The sequence below is a fragment of the Chiloscyllium plagiosum genome, unplaced genomic scaffold, assembly GCF_037043375.1.
Source record: "Chiloscyllium plagiosum isolate Xiang-an unplaced genomic scaffold, Cpla_swu_hap1 HiC_scaffold_2, whole genome shotgun sequence".
Taxonomy (NCBI): Eukaryota; Metazoa; Chordata; class Chondrichthyes; order Orectolobiformes; family Hemiscylliidae; genus Chiloscyllium; species Chiloscyllium plagiosum.
In genome coordinates this window covers 92,645,564-92,664,191 of record NW_028270140.1, presented here as the reverse complement: position 1 = coordinate 92,664,191, position 18,628 = coordinate 92,645,564, and the positions used below count along the sequence as shown (strand labels likewise).

The 18,628-nt window shown below is 40.2% G+C and overlaps 1 protein-coding gene across 1 annotated transcript in view; it reads left to right on the top strand.

Moving 5' to 3' along the window:
* Positions 1 to 18,628, top strand: part of man2a1 (mannosidase, alpha, class 2A, member 1) — a 246,509-nt gene that overhangs the window by 110,788 nt on the left and 117,093 nt on the right. The window contains exons 10-11 of the mRNA XM_043710422.2: positions 7,306 to 7,491; positions 17,426 to 17,540. Coding sequence (XP_043566357.2) covers positions 7,306 to 7,491; positions 17,426 to 17,540 — 301 coding nt within the window. The remainder of the gene's footprint in view (positions 1 to 7,305; positions 7,492 to 17,425; positions 17,541 to 18,628) is intronic.

Here is an 18,628-nt window from a genome sequence, read left to right as displayed (position 1 = left end):
AATCCCATCAATTTCCCTGACATCATATCACTACTAATACTGATTTTCTTTCAGTTTTTGTCCCTCTCATTAGACCATGTGCTCCCCAACATTTTTGGGATGTTGTTCGTGTGCTTTTTGAAGGCATAACTAATATCTGTTTGTAATAGGTCTGCCATCTTTTTGTTTCCCATTATGACTTGCCCTGTTTCTGACTGTAAAGGTAATTTGCCTTCACTATCTTTTTCTCTTCACATATCTTTTTTGATAAGTTTGTAGGTTCCATGCACACTTCCACTTATTCTATTTCCCTCTTCTTAATCAATCCCTTTCTTCTTCTTTGTTGAGATCAATACTGCTCCGACTCCTCAGATTTGCTGCTTTCTTTTGGCCAATTTGTATGCCCCTTCCTTTGATCTAATACTATCCCTAATTTCCCTTGTTGAACATAGTCCTTGTGGCAGCACTGTGGCTCATTGGTTAGCACTGCTGCCTCACAGTGCCAGGGACCTGGGTTCGATTCCAGCCTTGGGTCACTGTGTGGAGTTTCACATTCTCACTGTGTCTGTGTGGGTTTCCTTCAGGTGCTCTGGTTTTCTCCCACAGTCCAAAGATGTGCAGGTTAGGTGAATTGGCCAGGCTAAATTGCCCATAGTGTTAGCTGCATTAGTCAGTGGTAAATGCAGGGTAGAGGCATGGGTCTGGGTGGGTTACCCTTTGAAGGGTCAGCATAGACTTGTTGGGCCGAAGGACCTGATTCCATACTGTAGGTAATCTAATCTAATCTAACTTTCCCATTTTATTTTTGTCAGACAGGAATAAAATACTGTGGTTCCTCCATCCACTCATTATGTTTTTGCCATTGGGTCCTTTGTTTCGGTAATGGTCCCCAATTTATCATTGCCCAGCTTGTGCCTCATGGCAACATAGTCTGTTTTATTTAGATTTTGGTCCCTCAGAATCAACTCTTCATTAAGGCTACTGTTTTCATTGGAGAGTGCTGTCATCTCATGGTCATTGTTTCTCAAGTGGCCTCGCACAGCTCAATTGCCTCTTGTTACTGCTCCAATGCCCACATTGCTGGTATCAATCATTCTTTTGAATGGTGTTTTGAAATTCAGGGCAACTAAACCAGTTTAATTTATTTACATGCTTTTCAACCACTGAAAGATGATTTGACAGTACCCTGACCAGGTAAATTTTGTATTCTTCTTTACCAAATTTGTTAATTAAACCACTACTGTATTGAAATTCAGGACAACAATCCTCCTCATTGTGAGGAACTGTGTTATTTCACATTTTTAAGTTTCTGCTCTTGTGTGCACTTTTGTGTTATTGTCCAGAAACCTTAAGATATTTTTGAACTATTGTACATCTTCTGACAGTCTTTCTCAAAACTTGAACACGGTCAAAACGAGTAATTTCTGCCTTTGCAGAATTTAATCACCTCCTGATCAATAAAGTTGGATTATTATGGCAGCCTGAGACATACTTTGTCCTAAATGACCTGCCATCAGAATCAATTAAATCATGCTCATTTACCTTAACATCTGCCTTCAACTCATTAGCCTTGTTGTGAATGTTGTGTCATAGAGTTTTTACAGCACAGAAAGAGTCTGTGCAGAGACTGCATTCAAGTAGAGTGCATTTAATTCTGCCTTTTAAGCATTATTTTTCATTATGATGCAATCTGATGCTTCATTTCATCTTTCTTCTAATCTCACTTACTACTTTTCTTCTTCCCATTACCAGTCTTGATTGCCTCTAACTTGAATATAATGAGTTCTTCCTTGAGCCATACTCACTACTGAGTTCTGAGTTTTGTTGAAGTTGTCCATTAATGTTTGAAATGTATTGTCTATGCAAGTTAACAAATGTACAAATAGACCAACCCTACTCACCTTTGGTGGCAGAAATAATTAGAAAGGTACATGAAAAGTTAGTCTTTATTGCAAGGAAGGTGGGGTATAGAAGGATGGAAATCTTGCTACATCTGTAAAGGGCATTCTTGAGAACAAACCTGGAACGTTGTATAGTTTTGGTTTCCTTATTCTAAGGAGGGTTAAAATTGCATTGGAGGAAATTTGGCAAGACTAAGTGTAAGCTCCAAGTTGCGAGTCATCAGAGGATTTTGAGATTGTCACTGGATTGTAATTGGTCGTTAGATGATCTTCAGTTGAGCTAAGCTTCTATTGGTGGATCTTTATGCCAGTTCAGCCTAATGCCAACCCGAGCTATGACTGTTGCACATACCCCAGCCCCAGGCCCAGGCCCAGGCCGGGGTGTCCAGAATGCAGTCAGGATGACGATGAAGAAGTTTTAGGAAGGAACTCCAATCAATTGGACTTCCTTTGAGAAGAGGATCCTGGTGTGCATTCTAAGCAGTGGATGTTTCTGTCTGCATAAAGGAGCATAAATGTCTCCTGAAAGTATTTGATGAGAAAGGAGGTGAAGGTCCCTTCTCTGTCCTGTCTGTGGCACCTTCCAGCAAGAGGTGCCAGTTTTTTTTACAGTCCATATGTACAACACCCCTGTCTTGGCAGCAGATGTTCTGACTTCCTAGGAATGTATATACAGCTTGAAAGAGGCAGCACCGATGTACCCCTTCAGAATCTGGGCATTTACTTTTCCATTAATGACAGCTAGGATTAGTTGCTTGTCTATTTCAGAGACTCCTTATCAACGCTTTCTGGAATGGCATACTCATGGCCTTGGTGTAACTTTGTTCAAGGATGTTGTCATTTTCTTTAATTAAAGGCTGGAACAGAATGTTAGTCTTATTTCTCTCCAGTCAGACATCTTGTGTTTTAATTCTAAAGCAAGCTGCTCCTTTCTGTTGGTCGGCCATTTTGTTATATAAGCATTGTCGAGCGCACCCCTGCAAAGTTGAATGTGAAACTCTTGACTCCAGAACTCATTGAAGAGTCAAAAGGGATTCCACAGGTTGGAGAACCATGAAATCCCTCATTAGGTCTCCAACCGATTGGCAGGCAGTTGAGGGGAACATCAAGAGGTTTTTCATTCTCAAAGATGTTCAGAAAGGTGACAGAGATGGGTAAAATTTTCAAAACTCTTTAAAAGCATGCAGAACTTATTCCTGCTGCAAACAATGGGAGTTGATGTCAATGAGTACCTCCAGGAGGTGAAGAGCCAACCAGCCTCACTCTTTGCCTCGAGGCCTCTAAGATAATCTTCTGGTCCAGGGTATACCTTGTGGAACAGGATGAGATGTCCTGGCACTTGTTCTTCCAGGAGGTGTACAGGGAAAGCTCTGTGATCCACATCCTGGAGGAAGAAGATTGTTTGGCAGCGTCATCTCAGGTTGACATCTTGAGGATCAATCAAACTTTCTCTGCTGGACTGTATGATGCGAAGTCCACATATGGCCCAGTCTTCCAGTCGTTCCTATGCTTTATTATGGAGGTCTTCGATAACATCACGCAGGAAACGTTGACCCAGCCGTTATCTTTGCATGGTAGACAAACAGGAGGCTGGAAGAACACAGCAAGCCAGGCAGCATCAGGAGGCGGAGAAGTTGACATTTTATGTCAAGACCCTTCATCAGGACTGGGTGTTAATGTTTTGAGTTGAGAGCTCACTGAGCTTATCTTCACATAATCTCACCAAGACCCTCAAGTCCTTTGAAAAGAATAAAATGCCAGGAAGCGACAGCTTACCTGCCGAGTTGTATTCTGTTGGACTTGATTGAACAGGATCTGCTGGAGCTGTGCGACTGTATGCTTCTGGCACTTAGCATGTACAAATCCATCTATAAGTGGAAGGGGGTGAAAGAGGAAATTAGAAATTGTTGATCAGTTTTGCTGCTAAATGTAGATTATAAAATCCTGACTAAGGTCATTACCATCTGGGTCAGGTCTGCTCTGGGATTGGCGATTCACCCTGACCAGCCTGCACTGTATTGGGCAGGTAGATCTCTGAAAGCCTTGCGCCCGTTAGGAATATAATCGCCTACGTGCAGGACAGGGGTTTGGACACCTGCCTCGTCAGCATTGACCAGGAGAAGGCCTTTGAGACACTATCGCGCATCTACGTGTGGGATATGCTTTCCAAAATGGGTTTTGGGGAGAGATTCCAGAATTATATCCAACAGCTCGACACCAACATCATTAGTGCATTCTCAATCAATGGGTGGGAATCAAAGCTTCCCAATCAGATCTGGAGTCAGTCAAGGCATGCAATTCTTTGCTGTCTTTTTTTGTGTGTTGTATTGAACCTTTTGCCGAATCCATCAGAAATGATAGAAGGTTGACAGGGATGACTATTTCAGGCAGTGGAAGCCCGCAGGTCAAAACCTCCCTGTACATGGATGACATCACCATTTTCTGCTTGGATCAGCTGTCAGTGTAGACTTGTGAGCATCTGTGACCAGTTGGAAGTGGCCTTGTGAGCCAAGGTAAACCGAGGCAAGAGTGAGGCCATGTTCTTTGGAAACTGGGCTGACGAATCCTTTATCTCCTTCATCGTCAGGACAGATTACCAGAGGGTCTTGGGAATATGGTTCAAAGAGACCATGGCTTGTTCCAAAACTCAGGAAGAATGTATTGCCAAGACAAGGCAGCAACTAGACAGATGGGAGCACCGCTTCCCCTCCATTGTGGGTAAAAATGTGGTCATCAGATGTGAGGTACTCTGTGTTGCTGCACGTGCTGCAGGTCACGTCCATTCCCTGAAATTGCACTTTTGCATTCACCCGAGATATCTTTCACTACATCTGGAGGTCGAAGATAGACTGGATCCACAGGGACACTATGTACAAAGCTCTGGATAAGGCAGAGTAAAGGCGTATCCAATGCTGCGTTCATCCTGATAACCACCTCTGTGTGTGGTTACATCAAGCTATGCGCAGACCCTTGGAACGGAAACACCAAGTGTCACTATGTATTGATGTTCTACCTTCCTTATTGTTATAAGGGATGGGCCTTGCCTTGTTGCTGTGGAACACTATAGGTAGTTGGACAGTTCTGTATCACCTGTGCTTTGGAAAATATTGTTTTAAAAAAGCCATCAGAAAGTGGTCAATATATAGTGTCCTCGAGACCAGGAAAAGGAGAGGGTGGGTTCTGTGGTGTGGTTCCCTGAGCAGACCGTCAAAGTCACTTGGCAGAATGCCTCATTACTGAAGCACCAAGATGTAGTGTGGCTCGTAGTGAGAAGGGCTCTACCCACTAGACCCTTAATGCATGTCTGGTCTCTTGTTTGCCACTGCATGCTGCCCTTGAAATGGCTGCACTGGCAAAGAGACTATCACACATCTCCTTCCAGAGTATGTTTTTGCAAAGGAGATCTGGAGAATGATGTCCCTGTGAATCTCCGAAATGCGGCACTGCGACAAACTAATGACTGCATTTGGAGGACGATCAACATGGTGAAAGATGATCTTGATCAGCCTGAAATCTATTGCTCTTCCAGTGTAAAGAGTTGACTGTAACTCAGTGTTGCAGACGAGCACATTCTAAGGTCCAGAGCAAAGATCAATGCTGACACTCCATTTGAGTACCTAGAGAATGAATGAATGATTTTATTGTCATATTTATTTAGAAAAATACAGTAAAAAGTGTTTTGTTGCTGCAATCTGGTGCCATTTTCGATTGCAAAATGAATAGAAATAAATTACTTAAATACCATCATATGTTCAATTGGCAGAAATTTAGACAGACAGAAAAATAAGAAATAATGTTCAACTTTCCAGCTCTTCTTAACAAGCACAGCTCCCAATTTTCTTAAGGTCACCAGGGTTTCTGTAAGCTGTTCTGATCTCCACTCTGCAATGAGTCCCTGTTCCAGGTTCCACCAATGCCCCAGGAATTCCCGGTGCCACCACTCAAAGCTGCAGCTGTTGCCTTGCCAACATTGCTAAGAGTTCCAAGCCGGGTCCAACATGCAGCTAAAGAGGTGGCAGCTGCCTCGATGGCATCACTAGGAGTCCTGATTCAGGCTCACCATGCAGCCAAAGTTGCAGCCACCACCTCACCATCTTTGCCATGAGTTCTGCTCCAGCCTCTTCTGTGATGACACCTCCATCATCGCCAACTATAAGACGATAAAGAAAAAGAAAAAAGATGGAAAGGGAAGAGGAAGAGCTGACCTAGAGGGCTGGGCTCAGGAGTCCAAATGCTACCTACCTTGCCAGCGCTGCCATCTTGATGGAGTGCTGCAGAGTTCTATTTTTCAGATGTACTGCTGACCCAAGGCACTTTGATCTCTCAGGTGAATGGAAAAGAGTCCATGGCACTTGTGACAAACCTATTCTTTTTGACAACGTTAGATTGTTCTTGGGTTTTTTCAGAGATGGGGTAATTGGCCAGGCTCCAACTAGGCTGGGGTTTGAGTGGTTTATTGGGACCCTTTTTGTTTACCTCTAACAGATAATACCTCAGGCCTAAAGCTTTCATGTCTTAAAAAAAAACGGTATCATCAAACTGGAGTGCCAGCTAGCTGTGCAGCTAGCCTTGTTTAGATTAGAGTTAGTTGCAGTAGGGGCTGTGTGAAGAAAGGCTGCTGGAGCAAGTCCAATTTGGTACTTGCCCTCCTTCTGACTTCGTAACCTGTAAACCTTTTGTGTCATTTTTACCCTTAGTGCTAAGGGGTTTGTTATTGAGACTGTTGCAAGTATTTTGGAACAGCATCATTAAGCCGGGATAGCCTGTCTGATTCAGATAGGATAAGCTATTCAGGTATTCAATTTTCACTTTGTTGTGCTTCATTCCATAATTTTGTGAATAAATTCTGTTTGTTTAAAACTCAGCAGTCTGACCAGCCAATTCACTCTTTTTCTTTTTGCATGGTCTCTCTGTTACATGAAGAATTCAGAGATGAGACAAATTCAATCTGACTAAATTGAATAATTTTAATAAAGTTAGTTTAAAAAGTAGTGGTCCTTTCATATTTTGAGGGGATTGCACTAATATACCCAAATATCTGAATATTACCAAGGATTAACTCATTTGGAAACAGTTTAAATGTGTCAGAATTGTTTGGGTTATTGGGAATTATAAAACCTTCCTTCCCAAAGAATGTGAGGCTTATGAAGGAAGCAAAATATTCCTTGGAATCCAGTTTAATAATTTGTGAAGAAATTCATTTAATACATTAAAATGGAATGAAGAATGAGTAATTTTCTTTTACATGCAGTTGTTTGCAATGATTTCATATTGAATTATATTTAAAATATATTAAATCTTGATTATGGATTTTTCTTTAAGTTAATAATGATGTAAAATTTACTTGACACTTCCTGCATCAGGAAAAACTGTTGAGCCTTTTTAGCTTAAAAATAAATGTTATATATTTTGTTTTCCTCTGCAGGGCAGCAGAAATCCTTTACTCTTTAGCATTGGTGGGTGCTCAGCAATCCAATAAAATGACAATGTTCCCTTCATCTGAAGATTATAAACTGCTCACAGAAGCAAGACGAAACCTTGGCCTGTTCCAGCATCATGACGCAATTACTGGAACCGCTAAAGAGTGGGTCGTCATGGATTATGGGACCAGGTAAATACTATATTGTGAGACTCGTTTTGAATTAGTTTTCTCTTCATTTGGTTTTGAATTTATCTTTACATTGATGTGATAATATTTCATGAGTGCTTGACTAACTTGTAAATGAATTTGATTTTGTAAACTTATATTTTAATATAAAATATGAGAGAGGGAGGTCAGTCAATCCAGCTTGCTTTGTCACCTGAGTCCTGATCTGATTTGTTTTCACATTTAATTCATAAAGCTATGTTTGCTTATGTTTTATATAATGGAAAGAGATTAATTTCTCCAGCTATTTTCTGCAATGCAACTGATTTATTTAATATGTTAAAATGGGATGGTAAACAAGTAATTTTCTTTTACATGCAGTTCTGTTTAGTGCATCCGATTTTTGAACTTAGTTTTACAGTTGGTTTTCCTCAACACCTGCGTGTTTGGAAATCATAAGGGCATGTGATACTCTTTTACATAATGTAAAACAGTCTTTGTTCACAAAAACACAAGTGACTGAGGCTCATTTACTTCTTGCACAGAGAGTTCTAATTCTGTTTTTCTCTTTTTACTTGCATTCCCATGTTAAACAGTAACAAATATTGGCAAAACATGTTCCAAAGAATGCTTGAACAACATCCACTGTGCAGCTAGGGCAAGTTGCATTTGGGTTCTCTGAATGCTTCCTTATAGTTAAAACTACCAGCACCCATTCTTGAAATAGGAATCTGCTTGTACTGTGCTTGTAGTTCTAATAGAAGATCTAATTTTCAAGAAAACTGAAAGGAGATTTAACAGAGTTTTCTAAATTATAAATTTGAAATGTCCTGGACTGAACCGTTTTTAACTGGTTTATTGGTTACCTTCCTTCAGAAGGTCTAAAATGGGGATTTTCATTAAAACTGCATACTATGCAATTTTATCAGTCGCAGCTCCTCAGATAATCAAACAGTCTCTACCAAAGGGACTGAAATCAGACAACATACTGGCTTGCACTGATCCAAAGCCTGTAACATTTGTGTCACACAAGTGTCAAGTAATGATCACCTCCAACAAAATAAACTCATTAATACAAATAAGAAAGTAGTACTGAAAACGATTGTGTATCATTTGCAACAAATAAACATTCCTTTAAGGCAGAAATGTCCACAATGAAGGTATTCCCATTATGGCTAACACAATGAGTTAAAGATAACATTAAATCAAGGAAGAGTCTTGTAACGTTGTCAGAAAGAGTAGCAATCTTGATGACTTTGAAGATTTTAGAGTTCAACTAGGAGGCTGAAAATATTGATAAGGAAAGACAAAAGAGAATTTGACAGTAGATTTTCACGAAATATAACAACAGATTTTAAATATTTCTACATGAAGCAAATGGAGAAAGTAAACATGGCCTAATTTCTCTGGAAATAAGGAAAAGGCAAAGATGTTATGTGGTAACCTGCATCTTCTTCACCATCTTTTTTGCACTGCACTTTCTGTATCTTCATTCTCCATCAGTATGTCCTTTATAGTTTACCCAGAATTGAAAAATTGCCATCAAAAACAGAAGTAGATGGAAAAGCTCAGCCGGTCTGGCAGCATCTCTGAAGAGAAATCAGAGTTAACATTTCGTGTCCAGTGACCCTTTTTCTCATTGTTCTGTCTCATTGTAAATACAGAGATTTTCATTGGCTGTAAATACATTCTACAATTGAAACAATGAGATGTTAAGGTGTATACCTGCTGTATACCCCATATAATTACCTGTTAAACATAAAACTGCATGTTCTTACTAGTGTAAATGAAGATTGTGATTAGTTATTCGTCTTTCAGTTACATGATACCAATGAAGGGTGTGACCATGGATGTCTCGCATAGGAATATCAGATTTTCAGTATTACTTCTAGTGCTGTACCAAATGGTGTAGATGTCATGAGCCCTTCATCCATATGATCTCCATCCATAGTTTTTGGGGAGACTATGTTGAAAAATTGTGATGTGACAATCTATCTGGTATAGGTTTAGATTAGATTAGATTAGATTACTTACAGTGTGGAAACAGGCCCTTCGGCCCAACAAGTCCACACCGACCCGCCGAAGCGCAACCCACCCATACCCCTACATCCACCCCTTTAACCTAACACTACGGGCAATTTAGCATGGCCAATTCACCTGACCCGCACATCTTTGGACTGTGGGAGGAAACCGGAGCACCCGGAGGAAACCCACGCAGACACGGGGAGAATGTGCAAACTCCACACAGTCAGTCGCCTGAGTCGGGAATTGAACCCGGGTCTACAGGCGCTGTGAGGCAGCAGTGCTAACCACTGGGCCACCGTGCCCAGGTTCTTAGAATGGTCTGATGGTGACATTGTTTCTGTACATATTCTGCGAATGTACAGTAGTGACTTCACAAGTCAGGACTATATATGGCATTGAATGAAGATTGTATTTGGATTTGTGGGAGTTAACATAGAAAGCCAAGGACATCATTTCTATGTGTTACAGACTGTGGGCTGACATGGTAATTTGCTGCACTGAGTGTGGCAAATAACTTAAGTCTGCCAGTATTGCTGAAGTAAGTGAATGGTTGCCCATCACACCGTGGGCTTTGTCTTACTCAGTTGGTGCAGCAGCCATATTTGCAAATGCTGAGTCCTGTCTTGCACTGCATGAGTGCACTCTTAACATTGGGGTAGATTTCATTTTGGCACTGGGAGTAAAGGGTTAACTATATATTTAAGAATAGCTGCTGACCTTGTGCACAAGGACCTATATTATTATGTTGAAAGACCATGGAAAAGCGAAATCTGAGTCTGAAGGGTTCAAAGTCTGCCAAAGTCTTATCAACTCTTTTGGTCAGTTAAGTTTAATAAAGTTGGTTAATGTTCACCTTAGTGTAATCTCACTACATGTAGTGGCAGTGGCCAAATCCATGGAACCAGAGGCAAGCAGCAAGGTGCGCCTGGAGCGAAACCCAGCAGCTATACAGTGCCATAGGTGAAAGGTGAGGCCAGCTTAGCAATCTGATCACAGTGTACACTGCTGCGAGGTGCTGGTATTCAAGGCCCATGTAAACATTAGGCCATAGAGAGGGAAAATGCTAATCAGTGTTGGAAAAGCAAGCAAAAACCCACACCAGGCGAACTGCATGCAAAAACAGTTGGCCATAGTGGGGTGGGTAAGATACTACAGTCGATCAGAGGATTTACAGGGATCAGGAAGACCATATCAGAGCTGCAACAGCAGGACAGAAAATTAAGCACAGAAGAGAGCAGTTGGTTGATGTCCCAGCATTGGAGGACACAGGAGCAGGATGAATTCTTCTTAGCAATTGTAACAAATCCACTGATCAGTTTTAGCTTCCATGATTGTGCAAACCCACAAGATGAATTCTAGCATGTGGAGGTTATGATTTATGACAAGTAAATGGATATAGCAGCCTATGTGTCCACTCTTACAGAAGCAGTTCCATAGTTGAGGTCAAGAATTCTCCAGCTGTTTTCCATTCATCTTTTGGATATAGGAGATATTAAAATCAGAGTTAAAGAACAGGCATAAGCTACGTATTGCGACAAGGAAAGAGAGAGATCACAGATTTCTAGTAGTCATTCTGCATTATCACTTTCATAAAGTGAATGTGCTTTTTTTAGAAGATGCAGAAGGCACTGAGTTGACTAATTGTGCTCTGAATTAGACTTCACTACAGAGACTGGATGTCTGGAATTGCAAGAAGACAATATGAAATGTTCATTTTCTTCAAAACTGATTACTTTCAGCTTTGGTGCTGTTTGTAGCTTCAATCACGAGACAACATTCTAGAGCTTTGTCAATGTATCCTAAAGAAAGCGCTAGATGAAGCTACCAATTCTGGTGTTAATTTAGTGGAAGCAGAAGTCTGGATCTTCCTCTACCCTTGCGTTCTGGTGCAGAGTTTGTAAAGATTCTGCTGTCTCTTTTTAGGAAAAGCACCTTTGTGGTGACTAGGATAACTAAGAAGGAAGATTGGTTGGATGGCAAATAACCAATGATGTGCAACAATAGCAACAATATCAGCAACCACTATTAGATAAAAAAACTTCTCTTGTGTAGAAGTACTAGAAGGAAGCAGAAAGACATCAACATGTTGAAGTGCCAGCTGTTAGCTGCACCTCAATACTATTAGAGATTAATTTTGACAAAGTTTTAGGAAACTCAAATGAAGGTAAGTCATTTCAATTCAGAGAACTGAACAGCGACAGAGATCAAAACACTTGAAGGGAAAGTGGCTGAGAAGGTCTTTATAGTTCTTCCATTAAACCAACAAAGCTTAAGAATTTTATACAGGCAACAAAATGGTCCCGATAATAGAGAAGTTTATGAAAATGAAATGATCTCCAGTCATTTAAGAATGAGTTTTCAAGGTTTCAACAAAGATGTATAAGTAGTGAAGCTTCAGACTGGGTGGATAGTAGCCCAGTTAGCAGAAATCATCAGTGCAATGTTTGAATTTCTCATAGATTGTGGTACCGAAGTCTATTTCTTTATGGATGATGATGCTCTCCTACTTACTGATGGAGTTCTGGCAATGTTTTTACCCAGAGAGGAGCAGCGTCATAGAAGCAAATGTGAATCTGAATATAAAGTGAAAATCTTATGTTGGGCGTAATGTAAAAGTTCTCATTGCCTCATCTCAAGAGTTTATCCTTCTTTTCAACCAACAGAATTATCTCTGCCTCAAAGTGTGCCACAGATCGAAGTGAAAAGCAAAATTTCAGTTTTTCATTTTCGTCTTGCAGGGTTTGTGATAGTTAAATATCTGAAGGTCATCCATCATTTTGTCATGGATTAGTTTTCGCTGCAATACAGCCTAGGAAAGAGCTGTTGTGAGAAACAAGCATTTCATTCACGCACATGCTTCCCAAGACAGTTACCTACTACATGTCCTCCAGGAGAGATAAGAGTACTATTGGAGATTAAGACCTCAATCAACAGAGACTTGTAGGGAGTGGACATGGGTTGAGGAGTTAGATATTAATAGTTAAATGTTCTTGGTTATTAAGTGTTCAATCAAAGAAGTTGGGGAAGTAAAGGGTTAACAGTAGCTTTACTCTTGAAATAGTTTGTTACTGGGTTTATGCATTAAGAGTTGTGTCATAATGACTCCAGATTACATAGATCTGTGGGGCACCAGGAGATGTGGTCTCTTAGGTTTGATAAAGCTTATTGGTATTCACTCATCAGTATGTAGACCTGATCTTACTACACAACTAGGTGACAATCTCCAGGTCTTTGAGAGACTCTAATATATGCTACAGTCCTATAGACAAACGAAACCTCAAGTAGAGTTAGAGTTGGATTCTATTGTCACATGTGCTCAAAGACAGGGATACAGGAGTACAGTGAAAAGTACAAAGTCGCCATTCTCCAGCACCATCTTAGGTACAGAGGATCCTAAGTACAAAATCTTAAGGAATAAAGTAGAAAAGTAAAGAATTAAAGTTAAAAGTTCAATGTTACAGTCCTCTTTAGCGTAGGTTTCCTCCAGGTACTCCGGTTTCCTTCCACAATCCAAAGATGTTCAGGTCAGGTGAATTGGCCATGCTAAATTGCCCATAGTGTTAGATGCATTAGTCAGGGGTAAATAGAGGGTAGGGGAATGGGTCTGGGTGAGTTACTCTTCGAAGGGTCGGTGTGGACTTTTTGGGCCGAAGGGCCTGTTTCCATTCTGTAGGGAATCTAATCTAATCTTTAAGTGCTCAGCCATGAGCCTGGATGCGGGCTCTTCCACCCCAACACTGAGACCATTACCAGCAGGAAGCATTCATCCAGCGTCAAGTCTGTTTGCCATGTTGCTGTCGCAGAACCGTGTTGCCATTCTTCAGCATAATCTTGCCTCTATTGACCTTGTCACTGCCGTGAGTTTGCGCTGAGCCGATCTCCGCAATACAGATCTCCACAATATAGCTGCTGGGTTCCAATTAGATTGACTCCAAGCTACTGGTGATGCAGAATTCAATAATTTGCGATCAGATTATATCAAGGGTATTTGTGGACTTAAACCTGTTGTTGGAGAATGAGTCTTTCCTGGAATATATGAGGAATATATATTTTGTTGGAATGTGTGGCAAAGGCTTGCCAGGTACTGGCTGGTGAAGGTACTGCCAGATCCTTAAGTGTTTTTGAAGAACCACCCAAGTAATAAGTGCTCCCCAGTAACATGTACTAAACCGGTCTTGGATTCTCTAGCACCATTTCTTCTCTAGTCATCCTTCACCTCAGTGGCATCTTCGTTTTTTTACAGTGTCACATCATGTAGTTGCTCACCACTACTCTAATGTGATTTGATGGTGATATCAGTGCAATCTAAGCCTTTAAGGGATTTTTAGTTAAGCACATAAATATGGAAGGAACAGAGGGATGTGGACCAAGGACAGGCAGAAGGTATTAACTTAATTTGGCTTAATGTTTGGTACAGCATCGTGGGCTGAAGGGCCTGTTGCTGTGCAGTCTGCTGTATTGTTCTATGTTCTCTTGCACCTTAGATTTGTGAAAAGTCATCTATTGAACTGAGCCCTGCTGCTGTTGAGTCTGTGACTCCAAATCTATAGAGAATGTAATACATTTCCAAATCAAGCAATGACTGACATGTTGCACTGGTGTGTGGCTGAATGAAAAATGTTGCTGAAATCTTGAGCAGATTCTCTGGTAGTAGTTGGCTTGGGGTTGAAGGCCAATGTGTGGGCACACATTTGAAGCAAGAGGTCTGTCTTCAACATAGCATAGATATCTTCCACCATACCTGTAAATATTCAAAGCCTTTGCTTGCACTGCCTGTTGGTCACATTGAAGACATTGAACCTGTTATAGTATAGCCTTCGGTTGGAGTAATATCTCACCCCCTTCTATTTTGCTGCTCTTTCAGGGGCTCCAACACCTCATACCTGGGTATCTAGGCTCCATTCACATGCTGCTGCCATCACTTTTCCTGTCTATGCTAAATGTGGATGGGTTCTGTGGCCATCTCTTGAACCTTCCTTTCAGACAAGCTCATCCCTTACTCATTGTAACTGGTAGTCTGTCTTGTCAACCACATGGCTGGTGATGCAAGGAAGGATAAAGAGGCTCCATCATGGATTGATTCTGATGAAGTGTCAGCAGACTTGAAGCATTAATTCTGCTTTCTTACATAAATGCTGTCAGACCTGCTAGTTGCTGCCAAAGGGATGGATAATGGTAAACTGGGGGGAAAGAAAAGCCGATAATGGCGACCATTATGACCGTTTGCACCTACTTATGGTCCCCGTTATCTTTTTTTACTCCCCCAGCTTACTATCCATGCCTTGGTCTGCTGATTGTTTTTCCCTCCATTCAGGCTTTGTCTCCATATGTTGCTTACTCCTTTTCATCCTTCATTTCCTGTATTCAGCATACAATATCACATTTTCTTATCTACTATCAGTTCTTAAGAAGGGTTACTAGAGCCAAAATGTTTAGCTCTACTTTCACTTCACTAATGCTGCCAGATCTGTTGAGTTTCTCCAGTTATTTCTACTTTGGTTCTGGATTTCCAGCATTCACAGTTTGCCTCATTACAAAAAAATGTTTGCTGTTTGTTATTACAGTGCTATTTGTTGGAGTATTTTGTGTACAATATGCCTTCCGCACTCTCTGCAACAGTTTTTGTGCTTCACAAGTACTTCGTTATTTATGCTTGTAATGTCTCATTGTCCTGATAAGTGTTATATATAATTTCTTCCAGGAACACAATCTCCACTTGGTCGCTAACATTTTTTATGGGGCAAAATATGCTCTTCTTACCTGTGACTTTATGTGGTTGACTTTTAATATCCCTCTGAAAAGTCCACTCAGTTCAAGGGCAGTCGAGATGGACAACAAACACTTGTCTTGCCACTGACGCACTCACCCCATGAAAGTTAAAATATTTGTTGAAAGATCAGAAAATACAACACCTGAATAGGATCAGCCAGAAATCTCTTTACTTTGGCTCTAAAAGCAAGAACATCTAATGTTGTTTTTTGTTAGTTAATACTTCAATAAACTTTGAAAATGCTGACTCTGACACTGAAAATGTAGGGAATACTACTACAGATTTTGCCTTTTACTTATGAAATATTCAGAGTATTAATGACCAGTGATGTATAGGTATAGAAACAGGATTTTGTCCTAAAGATTTTGAGCATGACCCTTACAACGTAGGCATGATTAGTAGAAATCTAATCAAACTAGAGCCAAGTCAAGATAAACAAATAAAATTAATTAACTGAGAAAATAAATATGTATTTATTACAAACAATAAGTCTGAAATATAATAATTCTGTTTGAATTTAGGTATTTTTGTTTTTGAGATTAAATTGTTAAAGTTAGGATTGCTAATTAAAATAATTGTGTAAAAGAAGATAATTGAGTTGTTGAATGAAATATGTTAGATATTCACTCCAAATATCCATAGGGTGCATATCTCAACCTATTACTTCATAAAAACATTTTCTTCCATTTTTGATCTAATTATTAATTTTAATCGCTTTATTTCCTGAATATAGGATGGGTATATATTGTGGTTTCTCTTTGTACAGAATCTCACTTAAGCTATATGACAATAGGTGCAGTGCAGATGGTGTATTCGTTTAATATTATTGGTTGTTAATTGCTTGGTGTAGGATGATTTACATGCTGAAAAGTGAGTGAAAATAAGTTATATATTAATTTTTGCTTTCTTGAAGCAAATGCTGGAATGAAAGGAGAACTCTAGGATTAAAATAGGTTTGTGTTTGTAGGAATGCCCCCTCTGAGAGGCAGATGGGTGTGCAGGTGCAGAAACCCTACCGGATGTACTACATCACTGTGATGTGACAGATGCAGTTGATTTCCAGCTAAAGTGTAATCTATTTCATCAGCCTTCTAACATTATAAATATGTGACTGCTGAGTGCTGGGTGGAGCATTTTCTTGGTGCTGTCAGTGCTGCATTCCTGCCTTGATGTCCAAATCGAGCTCAGAGGTGCAATCTCTCACCCCCACCGTAAAAGCTGCTCAGCTGAATGACCAGTTTTATTATCACAATCTTTGGTGCCGGTGCCAATCCTAGCCTCCGAAATCCTGGCCTGCGACCTGCTACCGACCCCTGCCACTGCTCTCAAACTTTGTCCCCACTACCAAAACTTGGGCCTTAGGCACACAGATAATGCAGAGATGTCAGCCAAATATGCACAGATTCATTTTAGTTTATTACACAGATTACATAGTGATATTGCCATGCATGTACCGATTCATTTTAATTCAGGGGCATCAATCGCCAGTAACTGACACCATTGCTCATACACATGTGGCTATTTTGACAGCCAGTTTTGTTTATGCTCATCATTCCAACAATTAAATGGTGAATGCAATTCATCAACTAATTGAATTGTTCTTCAAAGATAAATACATACACAAAGAAATTGTTAGGGATCCAAGAAAGGGAACAAAAATGTTTTGTGTAGAATATAGAAGTCTTTGACTTAATTTAATTTTAATTTTTAGTTGTACAGATTATGGTCTTGAGTTTTATTTGGAGTGAGATGGAAATTTGTAATTGTAGTTAATCATACGCCAAAGGTGAATGATAACTAGTCCTCCTAAAAATAGGAATTGACTGAAACTGGTAAAATTAAAAAGTATGGCCCTGTGATGTGTAAATATGTAAAATATGTGAAGTAAATATTTTCATACCTACTACCTTCATTTAGGAACTTTTGTAATGGTTGGCTCATGATCTGTATTTCACCACTTGTCTTTTGGATCAGAGCACCTCATTTGCCTATCCGCGATAGAATCAAGCATATGTAGTGCTGTTACATGTTGAAAAGTGCTGGCTGAATAGTGCTGTGAGTGAAGAAGCTGTTGGAAGTCTGCAAACATCTCCACATATGCTCTGACAAAAAAGTGAGATTAAGCATTTTAAGTATTGTGTTCTTGGATCTTTCTCTTCACAGACTATTTCATTCAGTAATGAACTTGAAAAAAGTAATAGGTGACTCAGCACATTTTCTAATTTTAAAAGACAAAGAAAATTACAAGCATATCCCTTCAATGCCTTTTCTTCAAATGGTAAGAAATGTTATTTTTCAAATAGCTTCATTTTATCCTTAGACTACTCATAAAAATGGATTGATGTAAATAAAATAAACCTTTGGAAATCTGTGGAAAAAAGCCTTTCTATGTTTGCTGAAGTTATGCAACTTTGATTCTTGGCAGTCCAAGAGAAACCAGCAGGTTTGCAGGTGTCCCACACATTAACCAGTTCCCCATTCTGGATATTTTTAAAATTCACACAATACCAGGTTATAAGACTTGTGTCATGTGATTTTTAACTTTGCCCACTCCTGTCTAACACCGGCACCTCCACATTCTGGATAATGGTGACGGCAAGGAATCCTTGAAGGAGTACAGCAAAACCTAAGCTCAGGTAATCAGTGATGGCAGCCCATTGTATGGCAGGGGAGAAAGAAAAGGGGAAAGAACAGTATTACTGGGGATTCTTCATTTTGGGGAACAGATCAGCATTTCTATGATCATTAGTGTTATTCTAACATAGTTTGTTGCCTTTTTATTGTTAAGGTTAGGGATGTCACGGAACAGCTGCAGGACATTCTTTTTGGGAAGGGTGGCCAACAGGCAGCAGTCATGATCCCCATTAGTACTAATGACACAGATAGTAACAGGAATATGGACCTGCAATTGGCGTTTAGGGAGCTAGGTAGAAGATGAGCAAACAGGATCTCTAAAATAGTGATCTCCACATTACTACCAGCGCTATGTGCAAGTGAGTACAGAAATAGGAAGATGAGAAAGATGAATTCAGTATCCAGGTTTGGGCTGACAAATGGTGATTAACATTTATGCAACAAAAGTGCCAGGCAATGACCATGTCCAACAAGAGAAAATCTAATCATTGACCAAAACTTGAATTGGACTAGCCATATAAGTATTTTGGCTACAAGAGCAGGTCAGAGTCTAAGAATACCGCAGCAAATAACTCAGCTCCTGACTCCTGAAAGCTTGTGCCCCACATATAAGGCACAAGTCAGGAGGATGATAGAATGCTCCCCACATACCTGGATGAGTGCAGCTCCAGCACACAGTAACCTTGACACCATCCAGAACAAAGCAGCCTGCTTGATTGGTATCACTTCCTT